The following is a 10,498-nucleotide window of genomic DNA, read 5'->3' as shown; positions in this document are numbered from 1 at the left end:
GGGTAATGTGGCCCAGCAGAGGGTGGTTGTAAGTATGAACACGATAACGTGTGAAAGGGCATTCTTAAGTCTGTAGCTGTTACCAGCATTATAATTTGGGTAACAAAAGTCAGAGAAAGTGAGCACTGTGAGTGTTTCACTAATACACAGAAGCTAATGTGGAATCAAAGCACATGTTTATGATCAGTAACACCCACTACTCACAAGTTTTGCAGTTAACCCAGCTAAATGTGCTGCTGGGAGATGCTTAATTAAATGAAGGGAAAAAACAAAAACAAAAACAGCTAATACCTCATTTGTTAGTGAACCAGGGTTCTTATGGGGGGGTCAGCTGACAGCTAAGTCTGTGAACTTGAGTGGGAAAAAAGGCGCATCCTTATGTTACCAATCTCTGGTTGTAATGCAGTATTTTCACTGAACGTGAATGCAGACAAAAAAACTATTGCTACTATAGTATCAGCAGAACTAGTGACTCTGCTCCTAGTGAAACTCACAGATCTTTTACGTCACATTGTGGTGTTTTGCAGATGCCTCAAAATATCATCAACAGGCATCATTACACTGAACTTACAGGAAGTACGAATTCTGCTGCCAGGTCTTGCTAGTTAAGGTGCTAATAAAGAAGAACGTGTATCACTATATCACAAATTTGTCTTCTGTAATATTTTGATAAATGTACTGCAATACAATGGTTTCCTCTATAGCCTATGTGTTTATATTATGCATTAAAAACAAGATTTTGAGAAGGGGTCCAAGGCCATAAAGGTTAAGGGCCCTGGAATGGACCCTTCTGTGCAGGGGCTAGGGAACAGGCAGCTGAGAATAAGCACTTCTGTGACGCCTCTGCTGGGATGGTGGGCTGGGAAGGGAGGAGGCTTCGGTGGGGAGACCAAGTCAGACCTCCCCGACTCTCCCACTCTGCCCACGGCCAGCGCTAACAGCGCCCCAAACACCCACTGCCACCGCCCACCATGCCTCGGGCGCAGGGAAGCATCTCCTGTTGGGCTCTCGTTACCAAATGCCCAGCCATACCTTAAGGGTAAAAAGCGGGTCCTGTAGAGGATTGCTCCGAGGGTCCACTGAACCTCCTTGTCGTAAACTTGCAAAGCTGTCTTTAAATTTCTGTAGCTGACGGGAAACGAGAAGCCCCTGTGGAACACCTCAAACATCCAGGCGGATTTGAAGCACTGATACCTACAAACAGCACAAACGTGTGAGTGGGACTGAGTCACTGGGTGGGTCCAAAGGCACGTTCGCGGAGTCGGCCTTGCCCTCTGTGAACAATGGGGGTGCACAGGCTTCATGAGGCCTGTGCTCCGAGGGCGAAACCATCCGTACGCATCTCCAGCTGATGTGCTTGCTTTACGCCCTCTGTCCCACACCATTCACCTGTTAAAATCAATTTGCTCATGAAGCTTGGCCTCCGTGTCAGTTAATACGTGGCCGCGGGAGATTTTTCCCCTCAGGCCTTCCATCACTTACTCAATTCAGTTCTGAATAAATACTGAGCAAGTTCCACCTTCTCCGGACCTCAGTTTCTTTATTATAAAATGACAAGATAGGCGGGTCCTTTTCAGCTCTCATAATCTATGATTCTAAATATTTATCAGAGGGTTGCTTTTTGCAAAGCACTGGGTTAAGCAAGTAATGAGACATCATAATAAATAACGAGATAGCCAATGTGCTTAAATGACTTATAATGAAAGAGGATTTTTAAAAAGCTACAGATAACTATAAAAACAGAATATGATAAACGCCGCAAGAGGGACATAACGAGTGCTCTGGAGACTCGCAGAGAGGGATGGAGCCTAGCTAAGTGCACAGAGGAAGACTCGGAAGGGACAGCATCTGACCTCTGATGTCTGGGCAGGACGTCAACGAGGAGAGGGTGCACAGGGGAATTCCAGGTGGAAGGAAGAGCAAAACTGAGCCCAAAACTGCAAGATACGTTTGAGCACGAGTATTTGCCGTCCATCTGAAAGGAGCCTGGAGGAGATGAGGAGGAGTAGGGACTGATGAGGACGAAAAGGTAGACTGGGGCCATGGTATGGCCAAGACTGGACACACACTTTCTTCAACACACCCTGGGCTCAGCTGTCTACGACTTACTTGAGCCTGTGGAGGTCGGCGTGAGAAGCATACAGTCCTCGGTCAAAGCGTTCCCGCAAGATCGACCACTTTGTTGCGCAATAATCCTGAAAGAAATTTCACCCCAAATAAATCACTAGGAAAGGTTTATTAAATTTTTTTCATTTTAAAAGTTTTTACCAAATTCATATTCATAACAAACATATCCTTCCAATTAGGAAACACAAGCTTGTGTCTGTGTCCCATGAGGACGAGACACACAAACACTCTGTGAATGCTTACTGATGAGCTGAGACAATGCTTGTTCTTTGTCTTAAAATTCAGCCAAAGTTATCGTTAAAGAGAATCTCACTGCCCACAACCGACCTCTTCAAAGCCGCTAAGTTTCTCCCCCGCATGACTGCATGTGACAGGCACAGACTTTTAGAAAAGAGAAGCGGTCCTTCAGCCAGTTCAGACTGAAAACCTATGTCTGTGGCTATACGGTGCAAGGTTCTGGGAACACAAAGATGATTACGAAAGGCTTTGTCTTTAAGAGAAGGGAAAGAGGTGCCACCTTTTCCTGAAGTTATTTGTAATGTTTATGTTAACAGCTAACACTTACTGAACCCTGTGTTGGCACTTTTTCTAAATGTAATGCTTCAAACAACTCCTTGACATAGCTGCTATTCCAACCTCTATTTAAAGGATGAAGAAACTGAGGCTCACAGAGGCAGTGAAACTCACAACAGGGGATACAGAGAATGGCACTCAGCCTGGGGTGAGAGGGTGGGGATGCATGTCAGGCAGAGGAAACACGACGGACGAAGACAGGATGGGAGGGAAACGAACAGCTGTCTGATACGATTAGAGTATCAAGTGCTAGGTGGGGAGATGAGGCTACAGGGTGGGAAGGACACACTAAGGTGTTTGAAATTCATCCTGGAAGCAAGAGAAAGCCACTGAAGACTTGCAGTAGGAGAGCAGGTGGCTGCACTTGGGTTTCAGACAGAACACCTGGGAGTGGTGCGGAGGATGAACTCCAGAAGGGGGACCAGACGCAGGAGGACCACTGGGAGGCTCCTGCATAGTGCAGGCGACAGGGAGAGGCCAGCACTGCGGCAGAGAGGGTAGGACAGAAAGCAGGGAGGGCAGGGCTCTGGGAAAATTCATGACATACAATAACACGCTTGATGACTGCTATTATGGGGTGTACAGCGAGGGATGGATGAGTGACAGGGAGAAGTCTGTAACTCCTGGGTTTGGGGGAGGTTTAGTGATGCCATGACCGAGACACCATAGCAGAACAGAACGGGGAGAAAGGGCAGTTGTCTGGAGTCGTGAAATCTAGCAGGCGCTGGGCAGGCAGATGCAGAGCCTCCTCCTGAGAGGCAGCAGCAAACCACGAACACGGATGAGACCATCCAAGAACCTGAAGGTCACAGGACCAAGGGAGGAAGTCCGGGATCACCAAGGCTGAGAGCCTAGGAAAGTGTCAGGAAGGCAGGGAGAACAAGAGAAAAGGCGTCCTGAAAACAAAGGGTCGGAAGCTGCGAGGAACTGTCAGATCAGAATTACACTCTTACACATAAAAGACTGTCATCTGGGAGCCACTGATGGCCAGTGCAGTCTCACAGGGGACTTTCTGCTTCTGCTGTGACTATTCCTCTGGCCCAACCAAGGGAGCAGGGTTGCCCAGGTGCCGCAAACAGCCTTCGCCCTCCCCCCTTGCCCTGCTCTGGACTTGGGCCCGTCGCCATCTACCCTGGCTTCCTGGGTGGTTACCTTCGCAGCTCTCGTAAACGCGGCAGCGCTGTAGTCTCCCCCCATCCGTAGCACATCCTCAGTGCAGTAGTAGAATTCAGAAAAGCCGTAGAATTCACTGTTCTGGAAGTGAATCGGGGGCTGGTAGACCCCATTGAGGGAGGTCTGCGTCTCGTTCGTTTTGTTCATGAAAGGCTGGATGGTCTCTCGGCACAGGTCAAAGTCTCCCATCCCCCGCAGGTACAGTGTCTGTCCATTCTGCTGGATTTCATCTTTAATGTCCAGGGGTAGGCAGGGGTCCAGGTACGGAGTATCAGGAGTCAGCCCAGTCTGTTTCCCCAGGAGCCTACAGGACAAAGAGAAACTTCGTCATGAGACCAACAGAAAACTGTGTGAAGAAGAAAGTGGCTGCAAGTCAGTGTTTCTCAAACTCTGCCCTATGGAACACAAAAGGGTTCCGGAAAAATTAAGTTGGGAAAACACGGACTCAAGCCCCTCCTGGAGATTCATGATACACACATGCGTACAGCAGACGGCTGAACGGGGTCCAGTGAAACTATGACTTGGTCAGATTACTGGCGCTTTCCGCGCCCTGTGACACAGCCCGGTGCCCATGGCTGCTGAGGGTCCACGGTTAATAAGCACCTGCCGGTCTCCTTCTCACTGCAGCCCAACGCCACCCACTGTGTTGTCCCCAGCCCCGTTTCTGCCACTAGTGCTGGTGATTTTTATTATATACAGATGAAATGCGACTGTGAAAAGAAGTCACTGGTCCAGTTAAAGCTAAGGTTAGATGGCTTAGAAAAATATGATAAAGGCAGATCGCTAGAAAACCAGTGTCAAATTAGGTGTTAGCAAGAGTAAAAGAAAAAAAAAGTTGGGAAAAATTAATAAAAATCTAGACGAAATTGGTATCAAATTGTTTCACAGATGTCTTTAAGGCCTTGGTATCCTTTAAAGAAAGCCAAAATGACATCAAGATGAGTGGGTACAGTGCCTGCCAGAGAAATAGCCTAAGAAATAGCGTAAGAAAAGCCTTTAGTCCAGAGCAAGAGATTCGCAAATGAATACGTAAGTTAAAACAAAAGGCTTGGGGTTGATTCTATTTTTATGATTCTCTGTTTTAACTGAATTTTTAAGTTAACCAACTATTGATCCCAACTGCAGCAAATAACAGTTTCTATTGTACTACAGGCTCTGAGAAGTCCTGTAGAAATCTTAACTTGTTCACTGAAATGCCCTATGCTTACTACCTGCCGATGAAACGTCCAGATCTGTCATCCTACTACGTGTCCTCACCATTAAGCAACTGAGAAGTAGAAAAGAGCATACAACAGCTGGAGTTATGTTACTGTTTGATACCAGGAAATCCCATGGGCCTAAAAGGTGTTTAACCATTAGGAAGGCGCCTGAATTTGATATTCAGTCACTGACATTGAGTCAAGTTTTTACCTGCCACTCAACTGACAAGTTGTTTATTCCTAAGATCAGGGCAACTCAAAATGCACTGAAAATGTTTAAATAATTTAAAAAAATCAATCATCATTACTAATGGCAAAGGGATAAATATGCATTTCAAGGCTCAATTCATGACATATGTAAAAAGTGATGACTAACATTTATAATTATTATAAAAGTCCAAGATAAGTCAAATGTATACTTCATGTTACAGTTTTTAGTTGCTCTACATCTAAATTAAAAAGTACCACTGCAGGGCTTCCCTGGTGGCGCAGTGGTTGAGAATCCGCCTGCCAATGCAGGGGACGTGGGTTCGAGCCCTGGTCTGGGAAGATCCCACATGCCGTGGAGCAACTAGGCCCGTGAGCCACAATTACTGAACCTGCGCATCTGGAGCCTGTGCTCCGCAACAAGAGAGGCCACGATAGTGAGAGGCCCGCGCACCGCGATGAAGAGTGGCCCCCGCTTGCCACAACTAGAGAAAGCCCTGGCAAAGAAACGAAGACCCAACACAGCCATAAATAAATAAATAAATAAATAAATAAATATTAAAAAAAAAAAAAAAGTACCACTGCAATGTCCATTATATAACCTTCTTGACATTAAAACCAATTAGTAAAAATTAGGGTTGCAGAAGAAGTTGTTTCTCCAAACTTCTAATTTAAACATCACTTATAAAATATTTCTATTTTAAGACTATTACTAAAAATAATTATACTAAAGTGTGCTATATAACATACTATTTTTAAAAAGAAACGGGGACTAGTTAATCTCTCTTAACTAACGCTATTGAGTTAACGTCTGGAGCAGACAAAGAACAAGTTTTTATTGCTTCTCCTATTCACACGTGTGAGTTTCTGGAAAATGAGGTATTGAATGGCTCTGACTTGGCCTTTCTTAAAGTTCAGGCCTCCACAGGTTTATTAAGATTAAATTGTAGCCATTATTTTATAATAACTATAAATGGAATATAACCTTTAAAAACTGTGAATCACTATGTTGTACACCTGCAACTTATATAATATTGTACATCAACTATACCTCAACAACAAAAAAGATTAAAATGGATCCAGGAAATACACTATCATTTATTTCTATGAATCAGGATTTTTCTCCTCAAAATTGTTTCGTCAAAACAAAACAAAGGGGCTTCCCTGGTGGCGCAGTGGTTGGGAGCCCGCCTGCCAACGCAGGGGACGCGGGTTCCAGCCCTGGTCCGGGAGGATCCCACGTGCTGCAGAGCAACTGGGCCCGTGAGCCACAACTGCTGAGCCTGCGCTCTGGAGCCTGCGAGCCACAACTACGGAGCCCGCGCGCCTAGAGCCCGTGCTCTGAAGCAAGAGAAGTCACCGCAATGAGAAGACCATGCACCGCAATGAAGAGTAGCCCCCGCTCACTGCAACTAGAGAAAGCCCACGTGCAGCAACAAAGACCCAGCGCAGTCAAAAACAAAACAAAATAAAACAAAGCACAGTAATTAATAACATTTTACAGAACCCCAGATTTCAGATTTTTTATTCATCCATATGGCTTTTCTGTTCTTATGGACTAATTTCAAATAAATAACTGGTATACACTTAAACTTATAAAATAAATTTAAACTGTTAAAGTGTTTTTGCATATTTTCTATACCAGAATTCTTCATGAACTCATTTTTTAAAAGTTTCACTGCTAAAGAGGTTTAAAATCACTAACTTTGACTTCTAGATCATTTCTTTCTCATGAATAACTTCCTTCACTATGGTCTTATTCACTAAATAACTGCCAGGCTGGTTTCCCACGACACCGCCAGGACATCCCGTAACTCAATGCTATCAGCGCTTCCTGGGGGCCTCCAGGACATCTGAGTGGCCCAGGTGCTGAGTTTCCGCAGGACTTTGCAATCTGGAATAGCATCACCCAGGGTTCAAAAGTATTTTAATATCCTGAAAGTGAAACCTCTAATCCAGCAGGGGAGCCATGGGTCTGAGAGAAGGAGCCTTCTTTGGAGGCTGGTGAGCTTGCGGCCAAAGGCAGGACCCTGCTGCCCTTTCATTTCTTCTTCAGCTCAGCGGGCGGGGCAATAAACAGCTAACCGTGCTGATATGCTTCTGCTGACTGAGGTCTCCCTGCTTGGCCTGGATACGTCCCTCTGTGAGGACAAACCGTGGTTTCAAAGCGACGGCCGAGTGATGGAAGGTGCTTTACCTGTTCTTTTGAACTGTGCTGGCAAATATTCTGTCCTCGTATCTCTGTCGAGCAGCATTACCACCAAACCCAAGAAACGTGGCCACGTAGACACGGTACACGTGCTCAGTTTGGTGAACGTCACATCCCAAGTTAAATTCGGCCAATAAGTTCTTAGCTACTTCTTCCTACAGACGTAAGGATCACAAACTTTAGTATTTTAAGCAATACAAAAACAATTACCTCCTGTTAAAAAGAGGGATCTACAAAAATTTTCATCAAAAAGGAGCAAAAATTTCTGCATCTGCATTTCCCAAGGGTCCTTCTAAGCCTCCCTCCTAATTCAATACGACAATCCTGACTTACGAAATTTCAGATGGGCTGCACATTTGTGATACTGATATGACTTTTTGAAAAGGGACGTTAGCAATGTGGTTTCATATCCTCTGATCTAGTAAATCTACTTATGGAATCCTGTGCTTTGAAAATAATCCTAAACATTGAAAAGTCTCTATACACAAAGATGTCCTTTGCAATTCTGTGACAGAAAAAACTGGATGTCATCTATACATACAATTCCAAGTAGGGGTTAGTTAATAATGGTAATAAAGTTTATGGAGGAATATGCTTATGCACTGCTAAATAAAGGACAAAAACTGTACAAACAGGAAGATTATAACAACCATATTTTTAAACACTATAAACAGATAAAAAAGAATGAAAAGAAATATGCCAAAATGCTAACAATCATTTTTTTGGATGATGCATCCATGGGAAATTTTTATTCCTGATTTTTCAGTATTTTTTTTCCAAACTTACTTTTCTATGAGTTTCTTACTTTATTTGAGGGGAAAACATGACTTTGTACAAAGAGTGTAATAGTTTCTAGAGGCATGTCTGGATGGGAAGCAGGAAACACAAATTGTAATACTCGAATTTACAAAGCATTGTCTAAGGAGCTTAATAAATACTTCAATAATGTTTACTGAGCTGACACGAGGTGCCCAGCAGGCCATTAGATATACTATACGCACTACCTCAATCAGCCTTATGCTAACCCTCTGTTGGAGGCACTTGCAGTCACACTTATAGCTGAAGAGGCTTGCTCAAAAAAGCTAAGTGACTTGCATAAGGTCCCAGAACTAGTGAGGGCAGGGTGACGATGCAGCTCGGGCTTGTCCAGCTCCACTCTTTTCTAACCACTCACTCCGCTAGGTATTAATCTAGAGCTGAATGGAAACAGTAATAAAGACACAGAGCAATTCAGGAATGCATCTGGACACCCTCTACAGAAGGCCACCCAGTCTACTGGGCAACTACAGTACCGAGGGGATGTGCAGAAATGACAGAGTAAACCATGAGTTCAGAAACGTGGAAGCAGTGGATACAAACCTCTATCCTTTCCAGAAAAATCAAAAGCTGTCCGAGCCACACACAAGAGTATTTCTCCCAATTATAACTTAAGAAATCTGATACTATTATATTGAGTTTTACAATACCTGTTGAGAAAAGAAGTGACCGGAAACAGAAACAAAAACTCAAGTGTGTGGCTGACATATACACCAAAGGAAAATTCTAGGTAAGTTCAGAAAACAAACCAGCTGACTTCAATGAACAAACACAAACGGCTTAGTGGAGGTTTGCCTTGGTTTCCTCCTGTCTCCTTTCTCCTGGGCTGAGAAGGTGGTACCCTCAGCAAGCACAGTAAAGACGCGTTCAGACTCAGAAAACAAAACAAAAATGGATGGAGACATGTTAAATGAAAATCAAACCAAACAGAAGGAAATTTGTACAGATAATAACCTGCTGTGAGGAGGCAAAGCTTACAGTTTTGGGGACTTCGTATGCTATCTGGGTTGAGACGCCTCCCATGTCGAGAATACCAGCTGTTCTTTTACGGAGAATGGCTTTGCTGCTTTCGCTACCAGGGATGTTAACTTCCACAACTGCCTCATCATCTGGAAAGAACAAGAAACAGCCACTGGAATGGAACAAATGCAGAGAAGCAGGATCTTGTGAAGAGTCACCCTGCTTTGATGGTGGGTTCAAGGCTGTCTAGGCAGACCCAGCTTGCTCCTCCCCACTAAGATCAAGTTTACTGTGTGACACAGCAGCACCTCCCACTCTGCTCCTACACACCCAGCTGTGTCACAACACTCAGTTCCTTTTTTATGCTTTGCATGAAATAGGAAAAGCCATAATTTCCACTTAGATACATCTGTTGGAAACACGATACTTACCATCTTCAATGTGCTCGAATCGTCCAAGGACAAAATTAATGCCGATCCAAGCATACACACCTAGAGACGTTGTAAGAAGAGTAAAGTTTTAAAATATTCTATATAATCCCAGTCATTGCAGTCAGTGCAAACATTTACTTCATTTCCTGATAAGCTGTGAAAACATTATCTGAAAAACTACATTTCTATTGATGTATTACCTTTTCCTAGTGGTTTTCCAAGAACTCTCAGCTTTTAATTTTGTAGTTTCATACCATTTGCGTGGGTTGAAAATATAATTCCCTAGGCACTCCTGTTCCTTTGAAATTTATAGGTTGTTTTGAAATACCGGAGTTTTCACTTTTTATGAGGTTAAACCTATCAAGTACAAGGTTTTAAAGACAAGTGAACTCTCACCCTTCCATTCTTTTATCTCACACTTTCACCCAGTTCCCAAGTCTGATTCTCTTTTTACAACATTTTCTACATCAGATCTTCACCCATTTTCATTACTGTCTTGATTTAAGCTGGTACAGAGATCTAATTGACTTTCCTGCCGCTACTCTCCCACTCCAACCCATGCTATCCTCTGCTGGGCTGATCCACAGAGCAAAGTCCAAACTCCAAAGCCCGCCGATTCAAGACCTGTCCAACTTGTTTTTAATTGAATAAATTTGGCATGTAACATTGTGTAAATTAAGGGATACAGTGTGTTACTTTGATACGTTTATATATCGTAATATGATTGCCCTTGTAGCGATATTATTATCACATTACATCATTATAGTACAGTATTATTGTCTATATTCACTACGCTGTGCATT

At 43.7% G+C, this 10,498-nt stretch overlaps 1 protein-coding gene across 4 annotated transcripts in view; it reads right to left on the bottom strand.

Moving 5' to 3' along the window:
- The window catches only part of ENTPD4 (ectonucleoside triphosphate diphosphohydrolase 4), a 41,294-nt gene that overhangs the window by 4,243 nt on the left and 26,553 nt on the right, over positions 1–10,498 (bottom strand). For 3 of the 4 annotated variants that reach the window (XM_059926868.1, XM_059926869.1, XM_059926870.1), the window contains exons 7-12: positions 9,696–9,755; positions 9,259–9,413; positions 7,477–7,643; positions 3,853–4,177; positions 2,110–2,195; positions 1,033–1,194 (exon numbers count right to left, since the gene is read on the bottom strand). In XM_059926868.1, the coding sequence (XP_059782851.1) occupies positions 1,033–1,194; positions 2,110–2,195; positions 3,853–4,177; positions 7,477–7,643; positions 9,259–9,413; positions 9,696–9,755 (955 nt within the window). The remainder of the gene's footprint in view (positions 1–1,032; positions 1,195–2,109; positions 2,196–3,852; positions 4,178–7,476; positions 7,644–9,258; positions 9,414–9,695; positions 9,756–10,498) is intronic. The other variant, XM_059926871.1, reaches the window with a different exon arrangement.

This window comes from Balaenoptera ricei, chromosome 6 (assembly GCF_028023285.1).
Source record: "Balaenoptera ricei isolate mBalRic1 chromosome 6, mBalRic1.hap2, whole genome shotgun sequence".
Lineage (NCBI taxonomy): Eukaryota > Metazoa > Chordata > Mammalia > Artiodactyla > Balaenopteridae > Balaenoptera > Balaenoptera ricei.
This window is presented reverse-complemented; position numbering and strand designations above follow the sequence as displayed.